The sequence below is a fragment of the Triticum urartu genome, chromosome 3 (genome assembly GCF_003073215.2).
Source record: "Triticum urartu cultivar G1812 chromosome 3, Tu2.1, whole genome shotgun sequence".
Taxonomy (NCBI): Eukaryota; Viridiplantae; Streptophyta; class Magnoliopsida; order Poales; family Poaceae; genus Triticum; species Triticum urartu.
The window spans coordinates 33,647,695-33,663,252 of NC_053024.1; the positions used below are offsets into that span (position 1 = coordinate 33,647,695).

General features: G+C 44.2%; 2 protein-coding genes across 2 annotated transcripts; one reads left to right on the plus strand and one right to left on the minus strand.

Annotated features, from left to right (window-relative positions):
• Nucleotides 1-10,188: 10,188 nt before the first annotated feature.
• Nucleotides 10,189-13,311, plus strand: LOC125542575 (glucose-induced degradation protein 4 homolog). Its single transcript, XM_048705656.1, has 8 exons — nt 10,189-10,395; nt 11,135-11,196; nt 11,492-11,635; nt 12,278-12,351; nt 12,469-12,523; nt 12,599-12,661; nt 12,764-12,891; nt 12,990-13,311. The coding sequence occupies exons 1-8, from the start codon at nt 10,344-10,346 to the stop codon at nt 13,066-13,068; spliced, it is 657 nt and encodes a 218-aa protein (XP_048561613.1). The 5' UTR covers nt 10,189-10,343; the 3' UTR covers nt 13,069-13,311.
• A 111-nt stretch (nt 13,312-13,422) lies between these two features.
• On the minus strand, nt 13,423-15,558 carry LOC125546564. Its single transcript, XM_048710779.1, has 4 exons — nt 15,205-15,558; nt 14,951-15,005; nt 14,560-14,860; nt 13,423-14,450 (listed from the first exon to the last, which is right to left on the minus strand). Exons 1-4 carry the CDS (start codon nt 15,272-15,274, stop codon nt 13,770-13,772), a joined length of 1,107 nt encoding a protein of 368 aa, XP_048566736.1. The 5' UTR covers nt 15,275-15,558; the 3' UTR covers nt 13,423-13,769.

A 15,558-nucleotide genomic window follows, 5' to 3' on the forward strand; every position in this document is an offset into this window, starting at 1 on the left:
GGAACATGGTAAAGAAGAGCAAGCAGATTTTGGATAATAAAATGTTGGTTGCGCAGTGCCCACACATGATGAACCAGAGCGCATTAAGAATGCAACTCCCAGCTGTCTCTCGACCATTTCAGGCGGTTGTATGAAGAACCTACATCTCCTAACCCTTCTTCTTCCTCGTCTCTGATTCTTCCCATACAAAACACCACACGGGCCGCCGGCCAGACCACCGGCCCCACCGCCTGTGTTTCTCCGCCACCCCCACCCCCGCCCCAACCCCCACCCGCGTTGAGTTTTCTTTGTTCGGCAAGGCCCCACAACCACCCGAGCCCCTTCGATCGCACCGGTGAACTCCGGAGAGCTCTGAAAAATCGATTGGCCCAATTTTGAAATTTAGTCTACTGTGATTTAACTAGTGTGGAATATAAAAGGGGAAAACCATAAGCATTGGGAATATAGTGTTGAGCGTTCCATGGCGGATGTGAAGGTGCAAACCGGACAAAGGCAACTTCGCAACCAAGACAAGAAATCAGAGTAAAGCAGTGGCGATCTATTTTCTTGCTGCGATAAATAAGTTGAGCAGATACGAAAGAGTACCGCCTCTAGTGCGGCGCCGTGTACGCATCTGCTGAGAATTTGACGGTGCCGCGGTAGCGATGGCCATCGGCGGCGTGGAAGCAGATCTAGGAGGGTAGACGATGGCGGCGGGGCGCGGTGGACAAGACGGTCGTAGGAGCGGCGCCGGCAAGGTGGACGACGACGGGGATGAAGCGAGAGGACGGGATGCAAGAATCCCGGTCTGAAGCCGTGGATGAGAGAGGTCGGCCTCTTGTAATGGACGGCGGCGTCGGGGTATCAGCTCTGGCATGGTGGAGGAGGACGGCGGCGGATGGGGTGGCGGACGGCGGCAGACGGAGGAGGGTGGGGTGGAGAGGGTGTTTTAGCGCCCACGGAGTATGAATGGGGAAAAGGGAGGTAGAGAGGAAGGGGGAACCATGTATTCAGGGTGCGCTTGTCTCAAATGCGAGCAAATTTACAAACTTAGCCCCCGTTTCAAATTTCTACTACATCACAGCAACATTAGTCGGTTGGGGATAGGACGGTAATCTCGCATACACCGAATATTTGCCGAAGAGAGTTTGTTTTTGGCGCCCACTGTGTATGAATATGAATCGGGGAGGGAGCCGATTTTGGCCGAGCACACACTGTGTTTTGGCGCCCACCATGTATGAATCGAGGTGAGAGGCGGTTACGTCACGTTTGGGTGAAATTACAAACCTACCCCTATTGAAACCTATAGAAATCCAGCAGATAGGCTTTGCGTGGTAGGGATAGGCAGTAGTGATTTTCATCTCGCAGATTTTGGTTTCAGGCGGTTACTGCGACTTTTCTCGCTTCGTTCAAATTTTGCAGAGTGCACGTTTACCATGCCAACTCAATTCAAATCCCGTTTGTATTCTATTTTTTCGGGCGGAATCCATTTTTAATTGGAATTACATTCTATATACATCATTTTTTATATATACTTTCAAAAGCACAACAAAGAATTATGCTCCTTTATATATATAATATGATTTACAAATACAACGATCTCGAAATCTTAAGATTGAATTCGCAAAAATTTAACCAAATTATGTTCTACTAAAATGTATGAATCAATAATATCTACATATTAAATAACATAAATGTGTGTGAATTCATATGAGTATGCATGTTTGATAGATCAATTTTGGTTTGAGTATAGATTACATGTATCATCATCTCGAATTCAAATATTTGAATCTTTTTTTGTTCACTCCTTTCACGCCCATCTCTCTCGCATGCATGCTCCTTCAGGTAGCTATCACTCTCTTTTCTCCAGCTCAGCCGCACGCTCACTTCATGTTTCTCCTATCCTCGCAAACATGGTCTCTCGACGTCTCCCTTGAAAAGTGTCACACTCTCCCTATCATTATACATTACACGGTTTTCATTATCTCTCACATCTCTACTGTTCTCTGGTATCACTCGGTACCTAAGCTTTCTTTTTCACCGCCACACACACAGTCTCCACTCGTCTTTCACTTTGTCTTTCTCTCTATGAGATTCTCTCACACACCCTATATGTCTCTACATATGACTCATACCACTAAAATTACTCTTTCTCTCTCTCTCCTGTAGACACAACATTTGTTGCGGTCTCATTTTCGTCTCCATCCCAGACTGACATTATTCATTTGTTTACCGATCAGACAACCCCGACTACCATCTCCTCTCTCTCTCACAGACACACACACAACTCCTGCTTCCACTCCCCTTCCCGACTACCGTCTCTCTCACACACACACAAAACTCTCGCTTTCGCACCCCGACTCGTATTTCTCTCACAAACATTTATCGACTAGCTAGCCTCTAGATAGGTTTATACACCCGCACACTCGTGCTTCCACCATCGCATACATGTCTCTCTCCCGCTCCTTCTATCTATATAGATTTTTCTTCCCTTCTTGAGACACGCCCTCTCGATCGTGCACACACACACTATCGCCTCATTTTAAGCTGATACCTATCACGCACACACTCCTTGTGTCTTTGTCACACATGCACTCCGTCCTCCTCCACTCTCCCTCTCTCTCACACAGACATGAGCTTTTTGCAACAACTAGCAAGATGTGCATGCGTTGCGGAACATCAAGATACATTTGTATGAGTAGTTTATCTTGTGGGGGAAAAGGATGAACAAGGGAAGGCCTTATTTGCAAATGTGGAGAGGGGTGTGGGTATCTTTTTGCAAAATTGCCATAGTTCCCTTCTTATCCGCCAGATATAGATCAGACGGCCTATATTGCAGGATGGCAGGCACACGATCACCATTGACAATGCTTTTATAAGAGTAGTGATAAAAAATAGAGTTGGTGATGATGGTGGGCCTGCCATCCTGCAATGTAGGTTGTCCGATTTATATCTGACGGATAGGAAGGAAAATATGGCAATTTACCCGCACTCTTCACCACATTTGCAGATAAGGCCTTCCCTCGTTCATCATTTTCTCCCACAAGATCTTGATGTTTCGTGCAACGCACGGGCATCTTGCTAGTAAGAGTAGAAATTAGACATATACCACTTCTCGAATCTTGAAACCAACAACATTCCTCCCTCATCTCATCAAAACCGCCAAAGGAATATATTTTGAGTGAAACGTAACATATTTTTAGTGATATACGTATTTCAAAACTAGACTTTTTTATCAAATTGGTGAATATGTATTAATCTACTTTGATCGTGTGGCAACGCATTGGCACATTGCTAGTAGTTATTATAATTTTTTGGACACCAGACAAACTGTGGAGTACATATACGAAGAGAAGAGGCGCACGCACGCAGTCAGCCTCTCGCTGTCTCGCACACATAAGTGTTACGTAAAGGCGATGTTAACAAATAAACCCTAAAACCCTATGTGCATGATTGCTGCATTCGCGGGTACCGGGTACGTGGTGGAGCACCTTTGTAGGAATAGTCAGCTCAGCACGCCTCCTCGCCGCGTAATTGCTCTGACACGGACGCGACCTCTCATAGCGCAGGCATTGAACCCGGCGCGCCGGCCAAGAGGACCGCACTCGCTGCAGGCCCGACTGAGCACGCCTCCTTGCCGCGTGCAACCAGCTTAAGACTGCCCCGCCTGCCTTCTTTGAATCCGCACGTGTGCCGGCAACACGTCCTTCCGCGAGCCGGCAGGAATTTTAGAACGCAAAAAATGACTAAAATATAATTAATTTATGCATGGTCTTGACTTGTTATGCTCGCACTGGTAGCAGGAACTAGTAGAGGATTTTCTTTATTTATAACTCTCCTCACATTTTTTTGGCTTTGAAGTGAATCATGGTTGTGGACATTATGTATGAATATGCAGATATCTGTGAACATGAGTTTGATGTGGAAGTTGAACTTGGAATGTCGGGCTTGCGCGTGAACTAATTCATGTCCAATGCTTCGTCTGTTATTGTTTGGAAAGTAATTACTGTTATTACATGACCCGAAAAAATACATTTTGTGCCACATCAGTAGATGCACGGACATCACAACAGGCATGCTGACTGGATAAACATTTGAACCTAGCTATTATGAAGGAAATTTTGTATTGACAACAGTTTTAGATAGCAGGAGACGCCTAGCCTGCTCTGCCTCTGCTAGCTTATTTCTGGCTTCTTCCATATCTTCTTTGGCTTGGGTGAAGAGAGCATCTGATTACTCTTTTCGCTTCTTCAGGATCTCAGCTACATTCTCAAGGGCTGCTGCACGCTTTCTTTCAGCCTTTACTAATGCCACGAGGACACGAACAGCTGACGACTCCACCTAGCTTGTGTGTAATCCAGCATCATCTGGGAATTTGCACCTTGTGTCTAATCCAACATCATTAGGGAATTGTCACCTTGTGTGTAATCCAGCCTCATTTTGGAAACATGATCTCGAGGTTGACCATACTTCCCTCCTCGCAAAAACTGCATCCTGACATGAAGTTACTTCTTTTTTAGATCAATACTCAGAGCAATCCAGATCCATTTAGTAGAAGCCAGATAAACAGAACTCGGAAAAGTGAATTCAAAAGGAAAAAATAAAAATAAAAATAGACTACAAGGTGAGAACACCCACTTCCTACATCAAGCTAAAAAAACGAAAGCATTAGGACGATTAAGACTCTTCTTATTACACATCGAAGAACACCACGCTTAAGAGAAACAGAAACTACAACATATACACATCGAAGAACACGAGGCTACACAAAAGTAATTGAAAGGGTGTTAGTTACCAAAGCTCGTTTTACAGGTTCGGTGCAGCTCCTCTTTAACTTGCCACGCTCCTTGAAGATGTCCTGAATATCCCGTGTTTGGTCTTCATTGCTCCTCTGCATGTTCGCACTCATGGTTTTAAAACATCAACATGGCAAGAAAAATATAGTACTAATAATACTCGTGCATCTTGTGGGCAATATTAAAGCACTCATCTGCAATGTTAGAGCATCTCCAACAGAATCGCAACGCGCGGCGCTTTAAAAATATCAACATGCTATCTCTACTCTCTTCTCTACTGTTATATTTATTTAATATTTAATATTTAATATTTATCTCTACTTCCTTTATTGTCTACTTTTTTCTCTATACTTTTTTTTCTTGCAATATAGGCCGTCCGATTTATATCTGACAGATAGGAAGGAAACAAATGGAAATTTTGCAAAAAGATACCCATACCCCTCTCCAGATTTGCAAATAAGGCCTTCTCTCGTTCATCCTTTTCTCCCACAAGATACACTACTCATACAAATGCATCTTGATGCGGGCAACGCATGGGCATCTTGCTAGTTCTAAAAACCTTTCCATCATTTGCCACACTACTGGTTGCAGATGAAAAACCTACCCAAGCACAGCGCGATACATGAGCGACGCACAATTACAAGCTGATATTCTGTTGGACAATGGAGGCTATAACCAATTACTTTTACGGGAACAATAGCACCCAGGAAATTTGAAGGGTAGGTATGAACAAAATTGGAACTGCACATGTACTGCTAAGTGATTCAATACACACATTACCAATCGAGGAGGAGAACGATGGTCGCGGCGGCCTCTGTGAGTCATGGTCGGCAACGGGAGTCAGTTCATTGTCCACGATGGTGGTACTTCTACGCTTGGCGTCGGCTTTCGGGAAGCAGATCCGAGACCGTGCAAGATGATGCCGGGGAAGAGGCTCCGTGTACGACGACGATGGTGGACTGGCTCCAGTGCGGCGTATGAGGTCGTCGATGAGGCAGATGCGCTGCGGTGGACGAGTGCGCCAATGTAAAGGGGAGGAGCACGAAGGCTGCGGTGCCGTGGAGAAGTATATTTTGCGGTGGGGATAGAAAATGGGGAGTATTCAGGTGTACTACTCTGGGTGCCTGGGTGGGGTTGGCTGGGTAGGGTGAACCTGAAGTTACGAAAACAGCCCCTACCAAGCGTCATCCGTAGGCCTGTTCCGAAGGCTATGATGGTAACTTCCCACTGCTCGAATCAGGGTCGCGGGATATTTTCCCGCCGACCTCAAAATTTTGTGACACTGGACTCCTCGTGTGGCTTGTTGAGTGATTCGGCTAAGCAACTAGCGAGTAGTAGTAGTAAACTCTGCATATTGGGTTTGACCGAAGTCAAACTTCCTAAAGTTTGACCAAGTTTATAGAAAAATATAAACATTTACCATAACAAATATGTATGATGTGAAAGTACATTCAATAATGAATCTAATGGTATTTATTTGTTATTGTATATGTTAATATTTTTTGTTATAATCTTTCTGAGAGTTTACAAAACTTGACTTTGACCAATGCTAATACGCGGACTTAAATAAAAATGGAGGAAGTACACATTTGTTTTCTTAGTTTGTAGTGAACTAATCATTTGTTGAAATTGTGAAATAAATACATTAGGCTATTGACTTCGAATGTAATGGTCTATACAATTCAATAGTTACAATCATTCTTGAATCCCAAGATGTATACAAGGTCTATAGTATGCAGCAGTTTAACCTTTAAAATAACCATTTGTTTAGTTAGAGGTACTCCTATAATTCCGAGTGGTTTATAGATACTGAGTAACAAACCCAAAAGTAGTATATATTATGCATAGAAAGAATCTCATACAACAATAGTATGTACATGGAAAGACAAATCATTATCTAATTGATATCTTTTGAATCTATTTTCTCCAAAATAAACACCGACAATCTTTATCTAGATGTGCATATAATTCAGAGATTCAAGCAAAGCTGATTATGGTAATACCAACTGACGGGCAGAATGGAGTCAACTCTTTCCGCATTCAAACGTCCTCTCAATGATGCTATGAAGCAGTCCACATCAAATATATCTTAAAACTCACTTTAGATGAAGCAGCATAAATGGATACAACAAAGTCAAACCTTCATTCAATGATTAGAAATTGTGGTGCAAATCCAAATTGAACATTTCTAACTGAACTAAGAAATCTAAAAAAAAATGGCAAGCTGCACTGAAGCAGTCAAGCAAGTGATTTCCTTACCTTTTAGAAATCATGGTGCAGAACCAAACTGAAGTTTGCTTACTGGTCTAACAAATCTCAACAAAATGGCAACCTGCATTGAACCCAAGAAACATCACATGTATATGACATAATCAGGAAAGCAACACTTCACTTGAATGAGGTTCAATCCTTGCTCTGGTAGTTAATACAGAGAAGCGCACATATGAATATCTAATACCTTGTTTTATTATCATACCATGGGCTGCTCATGGAAGCTTCAGACTCGACACAATTAGATAACTCGCTCCACATTGTTTGTTTTGCAGGAGCAGGAAATGAAATCTCTACTTATGGCAGCAACCCGTTTGACAGTCCACATTCATATTCGAAGGGTTGCAGCAATTGAGCTAGCAAGGCTCAACATCGCAAATGGAGGTTTAGCTGCACAACGTAATCTATGGCAGGATCAGTTCATTCAGGATCGATTCCATTCATATTGTATGCACACACGTGACACATAATAGTCTGTCAAACCAATAAATTCAATGTATGCTAACAATGGCTGTAAACTGCAGTAAACAATAAAGGAGCTGAGCACTAATTACCTCACATCTCAAACTCTTGTTGACTTATATGAACTGTATGGTAAGTCTAGAGAGTAGATGTGTAGTAAAGAAAGAATAAACGGTCCCAAGCCTATGTAACTCTATGGCAACACCCAGCAGATGAAGATGATCCACATGAGGCCATTCCAGATACATTCTATTTGCTTACCTCATTTCCTTCTCTAGAGGAAGACTCGATGCATGCATTTGCTCTTGTATGTGTATGTATGTCTATACTTAGAGTCTCAGACTCACAAGGCTGCAACATATCTGCAATGCCACCCAACTGTGTCAGCTCATTGACCTTTAGTTCCTTCTCAGAAATATCCAGCTTTCAAATGTGGCCGACAAAATTTCTTGGAAGTGGACTCCAGGTAGCCGATCCGTGCTTGTTCTCTGCCAGCTCCAGGCCTTGACCAAGATGACGACCTATATGAGAAAACAAATTAGACCCGCGTGACTAATATCAAACCTAACCAAGGGGAGAAGAAGAGGGGCGTGAGAGGACCTTGTTGACAGCCGAACTCTGTAGCGTTGTCGCTGGAGAAGAACCCCGCGGAGCACCTTCTCATGGCGTCGGACATGCGGCTGCACGAGAGCGAGGGAGCCACCCAACCAGCCACCGCGGCCACGCCGCCCTCGTCCAGCCTCCCTTCTCTCCCTCGCCCTGAGGCCACCGCGGTCACGCCGCCCTCGTTTGACCTCCCCTCTCCATCGCCCTCTAGCCTCCCCTCTCTCCCTCACCTCCACCCTCCTGTCTTGTTCCGGCAACGGTCACGACGGCGATGTGGATTAGGCGGAGAAAGAGGCAGCGGCGAATCACGGCGGCGATGTGGATTTGGGAGTCGGGCTGGAGGAGAGGAAACGAGAGAGAGGGGGTTGCGTGTCTGGGTTTCCATCTGCGCGAGGGGCCGCCCTTTTTTTCTTCCTTATATTAATCGCTGCGTTTTTTCCTTCTCCTCCTACTGCTTCTAGACACGTGTAATCGCTGGTTGTTCGCCCATCGTGCACACGTTAATGTTTTGGATGGCATTCTTCACACTCATCCAATACATTTCATGCATCATCTGTGGAACATGTCTTTGTATATGATAACTCAAGAAAACCGTATGGATGCCTTTAATTATCAAAACCACACACGTACATCACTTTGATATGACATCATCGACCTCCATGTCCCACAGGTGCCCTCTCGAAAGTAGTTGACATGTGTGGTCTAAAGGAAGAGATACATGTCACTACACTAGTCTCTACACCTGGTAGTAGCGTCGTCGCTTGTGAGGAGATTGGAGAGTGACGGGGCTCTTGTCTAGGTGCTGGCCAGGGTCACTCTAGCAAAGCGTTGATCGACCAGCACAACGCTCCTCATTAATCATCCCCATGTACAACATGGCCGCACGAGACATGTAAGCAAGGGAGGAGCCACACATGGTGCCATGGCTGTTAATTTCGTCGCCCCGGCAATGGAATGTAATGCTAAGGGTGCCAATGACACGACACATTTGGGGACGTTGTGCAACCACGAATGCGGATCGAAAGTCGATGTTTAAGAGGATGTGCCCGCGCTTGCCGTGCTTGCCTGGAGGTGTAGGAGCCATGAGACTTATCAAACGCGAGAGGTAGATAGCAGTGGTGACCTCTAGTGTGTAAGGAGGCGACGAGAACATTGTCGTCCCGGAGGCCTGGCTTCATGGCAAGCGCAATCAAATGAGAGGATTTGGGATGCCATCATGTCGATGAGGAGATTGGATAAGGTTGAGTTGGTTGGTGTCCATTTCAATTGGGCAGCTCAGACCTTTGTTTGCTCGATTGAACCAAATAACGCGTGTGTTTTGTGGGTTAAATTATGAGCCTATCCATGAAATAAAAACATGTTACTTAGGTTTTTTTTGCAGTTTTTTAAACCAAAGGGGTTTTCATGCCTGAATTATTATAAAGTAGAAGGCAGCCAATCGCATCGTTTTTATAGTTCTTGCTCAAAAACAATAGTACCTACGACGACATCATTCCAAGTTTTAGCAAAACAAAACGGTACAACATGATGCCCATATAAAGTGGCACACAAACAAGAACAACGCAAAGAATCACCTCGCAACAAACTCAAACCCAAGCAATCCTAAGAAGCTCTCCTTGATGATGATCAAGTAGGTGCATACATTCTAGAAGTAGGACAGCTTGAACATCTGCTCATAACACCTTTCATTGTTACACCAGAGCTCTCATCAAGCCCATAACACACTTCAGACTTTGCAAGTGCGACCCTGAAAAAAGAGAAAAAAAGTGTGATCCTAAAACATAAAATGTAGCAAAAATGATTGCATAGTTAGATGAACTGTGGTATCCTTAGTCCACTAAGGTTGAAATCGTGGTGCTCGCATTTATTTCTGATTTTTTTTTCAAGATTTCTGACGACGTGCATTCAATGAGGGAAGACGTTCCCATCGACGACGAGGTGCCTACAGTGACTTTGTAAATTTCAAGATGATATGCCGGCTCAGTCTTTCGGAGGTGCTCATATAGATAGGGTGTGTGTGCATTCGTATGGGCGAGTGTATGCGTGTGTATATGAATGCTTGTGTATGTGCTGTGTTAAAAAAAATCTTTTTTTTTCTGCAAAATACCTGTGACAAATCTGTCCCCATCGTTGAGACACGACTCGAGGCACCAAAACGCCACACTTCTTCTCGAAACATCCATCCAGCACCGTCGCCGGCGACCTCACCCGCCGCCGCCGCCGCCGAAGATGCCGGTGAGGGTGGTCGACACCGCCACCCCTTCCTCGCAGACCTCCTCAGGTTTCGCCCGCCCCCCCCCCCCCCCTTTCCCCCCCCCCCTCTATCCACCCGCGCCCGCCTTGGCTCGTCGCGCGATTCCCAGCTCCAGATCCGATCGGAGGCTGCTCCGGCACCTGCGCCGGATCGATCCAGCGCGTGTCGAATACAGATTACTCTTAGGTCGGACCGGATTGTGCGAGTAATTTGGTATGCTGTTGATTTTAGGATTTGTATGACTCTGTATCCCCTTCTGACCGCGTAAAGTAGGCTGCTGTAATCCGGCCACTCGTGCAGTGCGTTATTGTGATCTGGAGGAGGGTCCAGATGATTCTGTGAACCTGCTGCTCGAGTACCAGCTGGGAGTACTGGGGATTTGGGGTAGAATTGATTTTGGTTCTGACCTCTGAATTCCTTTTGATTCTGTGTCAGCTGTTTAAGGAAGATTCCTGGATAATCAAGTCTTGCGTATGTTTGACTGATTTTAATCGTTCGTGAGTGGTGAATGTGTATTAAGGCGTTTGAGGTCCTGAATGCATTGGGCATGTTAAAATTGCTGTATTTGGAGAAAAAGAACCACAATAGGGATATTGTTATTTAAAGAACAATTTGACCATAAATTTGGTCCACGCTTTTGTATCGGGGGTCTGAAATCGATCTCAAAAAATTAACATAATTATCGCTTTGCAGCCTTAGCTGTTTTTATGACGCTTTTCTAGTTTGGCAGCTCATCGTACGATACTGATTGAAATTATTGTTGCAGGACAAGATGCAAATGCTGTGCAGCCATCTCCTCCTAGCTGTTCACTCTTAACTGCTGGAAGAGTAAGTCTTTTTGGTGCGTATTTGAACCTTCAATTGAGATGGAACAACTGAAGCTTGAATTATTTTGTATCAAATGGGTTGTTCAAAACCGCAGTAATCATGCAATTTGACACCCTGTCCTCCCATAAGGGATCACCTGTATTTCTAGGGCCAAGGAAAACATTGTCATTAGTTGGGTATGATGTCAAGCTAGAGAGTGCTGTTTTCCCTCCATTTTCTCTTTGTATCCTCGAATTAAAGCTGTGGTGTTCATGTTACTGTGAATTAGCCTAATCTACTTGTATATTTCATCCAGTGTTTTGCAGGAACTCAGAATGTTTCAAGTTTACAAAAAGATGAGGCATGGAAAGTCAATGTTCGTATCCATGGTTGTGATATTGAACAGGGTTATTTATGTGGAACGATGGAGGCACTTAATGTTCCCTTAGCCGACACACCTGTAAGAAACGTGTTTCTTCTTCCACTTTGACTCCCTGACTTTATATGTTATATCTTTTCCTCAAGAAACATTTTTGGACAGATGAAAACCAGTTTTTCCTTTTATAAATTACAAAATCCACTAGTTTCTTTGTCTTATTATCATTACTAAATTTCCAATGTCAAGTTGTTGACATGCATTTAGATGCACTAAATTAAATATTGGGTCACCATTGACTTTCTTAAATGAACTAAAGAAATGTGCTGCTGCAGAGGCAGACTGATTTCTCTCAAAAAAGGAGACCAGAGGGGACGAGCCCCCATAGGCCTTTTACTAAGAAGAAACGATAAACTTGGGTGTGGTATTCACCCCTGTGGGGGCCGAACCCGGCTCGCACGGAGTACTATGCAGTGCTTCTACCACTGAGCTAGCGCTCAGGTCTCTGAGGCAGGCTAGTTTTTTTAAGAAGTCCTAGAAACAATTGCACTACTTGAGAAGAAAATCCAACAGGTAGAAAATCAATATTGGGGTTTAAAAGGAAAAAAATAAAGTACTTTTGGATAAGCACCAGAGCTTCTAGATTTATAGTTGATGCATTTCCCTTACGATCTGTTTTTAATCATTAACTTCAACTTCGCTTATTGGCTCTCTTTCATTCCATAGGTGGTTACATTCTGGGAGGGGGAGATAGTAGATGCTAAAAATTATACCTTTTTTACTGGCAAGTGGGAGGCATCGTGAGTATCGTTTATGTCAATGCCATCATTTAACTTTTGTTCACACATATATGTCCTGGTGCAGGATAACATTCCAAACTTACTCTTGGAAACACAATTCTTGTTTTTGTTTTGCAGAGCAGAGGATGATGTAAGACACTGGTCCAAGTTCCCATCATTTACCCCTCTTCTGGTAACCAATTACTTAAATTGTTGTAGTCAGCAACATGAATTTGAGAATGTATTACTAATTTATTTTATTTTGCAGAGTCAGATTGAGGCAGATGGTGGCAAGTCTGTGGACCTTAGCAACTATCCTTATATATTTATGGTACTGTACCACCTGACATGTTCATGTGTAGAAGCACCATCATATCTTGAAATGCTTATCTGTTGCATTTATTAGCTTCCAATTTTCTGATGCTACTTGCAGAGATGGAAAGAGCAGTACTTTGTTAATGTGGGAGTAGACTGCGGGTTGACCATAGCTGGTTTCTATTACGTCTGCTTTTCTTGTAGCGATGGATCCATTAGTGGCTTTTATTACGACCCAAACAGCAGGTAATGAATAATTTGCCACAGTTTACACATTGCAAGCTTACGACAGAATTTCTTAATTAGGAGTTGTTTCAAACATCTTTTGTTTTCTTTGTGTGTAGTCCATTTCAGAAGCTTGAATTGAAGTGCACCAACGAGAAACAATCTGGGTTCACCTTTTCTTCATATGAGCTGCAGTGACATGCATGACGCTATTAATTGAAGTGGCAGAGATTACACGGGCGAACTTTCTGTGCTTGCCAATATGAACATATACTGTGTGTGTATTGAACCCGTAGTTCCTGATGTTCCTTTGAAATAGTTGAGATGTTATGTATGTACGGTTGTGCCAGTGAATGTTGCAAGACCAAACAATTATGTAACTTATCCTTTTGCAATCTCAGTATTCTGGGAAAAAGTATCAATTTGTTTATTTTATCGAAAGTTCACCTGTGTTATTTTTGTGTTTCTTGTCATAATATGGATGTATCCATATCCAGTGTGATAGGCATTTTTTGTGCCTGTTTTCGCATAAATTAACCGTAGAGTCGAGTATTTTTTGGTTCAGTTATTGTCAATGGAATCTGTGACAGAATCATAGTGCTGAGGTTTATCTGAAGAGGAACTTGATCAAGATTGTAGTCCTTTACTTTACTCTCCTGTACAAAGGAAAGAAACCCCCTTTGGTTTCGTTTTACAACACACAAGATGTTTTTACTATCAATTCTACGAACAAAGCATTACTCGGGGCATGTTCTTGGTCTTCACCTCCAGCATCTATATACTGTAAGGTGAATAACTCTCTACTGATGCCGTGTCACTGTGTTCATCTCTTGCTTCAAGCAGTAGTTAATCCTCTAATTAATAGAACTCTTCTGCATCTGCATGTCATAAGTTTCCAGTTAGCTAATATAGTGTTCGGTAACATATTTTTGCAGATAGGATTGTCCGTCCTTGCACAATAGTGGCTTACCTTCTGCAGCACAAGGACGTGTAGACAGCGAAACAGGAGGTAATTCTACTCTCCCTTCTTGCAGGAACCAAGAAGAGATTTTCTTTGCCCTCTGCATCAAAGGCCTTTCAACATTCTCAGTCCACGCGTCTAACAGATTTAGGGCAGCCTCAGTGATAACTTCCGCAAGTGCTTCGTCATCTGGACTAGGCTCCAGTTTGAGCAGAAGGTATCTATTAACTGATACTAATATCTCTACCATGTGCCTTTTGTCGATATTGTATGCTACCATTGTATCTTGGATTCTAGAGACCATCTTGAGGGCAGCCTGGAATACTGTAGCACATGCCTTTCTGAATATCTCGGTTGTCGATTCAGGGCGTTCCTTGTCGCTCCAGACTTTGTTTTCAATTTCTGGCCCGTATTCTAGTATCGGTGCAAATGTCACGGTCTTCTGCTTGGATGTTTTGACCCGCAGCTTCTTCGATTCCATCAGCATTTCATTGGCTTCCTTCATTTCTGACTCGAACCTGCTGCTGACCTTGAAGAATGGTTGTTCCTGGCAAGCGGTGGGGCTCGGGGCTGGCGTGTTCTGCCTTGATGATGCTTGCACGTAGACCTCAGGTTCGAACTCCGACTCAGCAACTGCAGTTCACATGGACATAAGAATTTATCATGTTTCGTCGCAACTGAACTATAAAAAATTGGTGTTTGCTGAACTGAACTGGAAATAGTTAGACAGGTGGTGTTTCATTTGAACTTAGCATACATGAAGATGGGTGTAGTGCCGTGCTTGGGGTTCCAAGGCGCTCATCATCATCGTATTGTCCCCCCCTGCCGTAGCTGTCATCCGAGCTGGGCCCGATACGTGGTGTCCACATCATCATCTCATCGTGCGAGGGAAGCTTCTTTTTGTGATGCAGAAGGTGCATCCATTTCTTAGCCTTGCTCTTTACCTTGCCCAGCACTGGCTTCTTCTGGCTCCCTCCTGGGGTCTTTGGCGACCCCGTGGGGCTCACCGGTGGCGCCCGCGGTGAAGGACTCGGCTGTAGCGTCCTCAGTGAAGGGCTCACCAGCGGCGTCCGTGGTGAAGCGCTCACCAGCGGCGTCCGTGGTGATGAGCTCACCAACGGTGAAGGCGAATAATATCGTTGTTGCTCCTCCCATTCATCATATGGAGTTTGGCCTGCAAACCAACGGTCACCCAAGGTTAAGCTACGGGCAATTTTCCATTTTCAGCAGGGTGAGCGCCCAAACATCTTTGCAGAGGAGAGAATGGCAAAACATTGATTAAGCCATGCAGCACCGTGAGGAATCGGAAACATGTGCTTAGGGGAAGATGAAATCCTGACAAAAATCACAATCGCCACCAACAAATCTCTTACCGTGTTGGGCGACGTGGGGGTCGCCTCGCTTGCCGCTGATCCCCTTCTTCAATTTTCTGAGTCCGTTCATGTCTGTGTGCAGGAAATGAAAGCGAATCCGGAAACTGAAATTCGCGAGGAGCCGGAGCCTGCTTTTTCAGGGGATGATGTTGTGCTGGTAAAAGGCAAGCAAAATGGGTTCTGTTGGACCTATCCTAAAGTTGGTAAAGTTGAGGTTGCCATTCCGTTTTGAAGTTATAGTGGCAGCAGGGGTGGATTTCAGGAGGGTAGCGGTTGCGTTTTGCCGTGCTATTTTTGGGGTGGTGTTTGGTTGGTCAAGAGACCTCCAAAACTCTGTTTTTCCATATGTTTCAT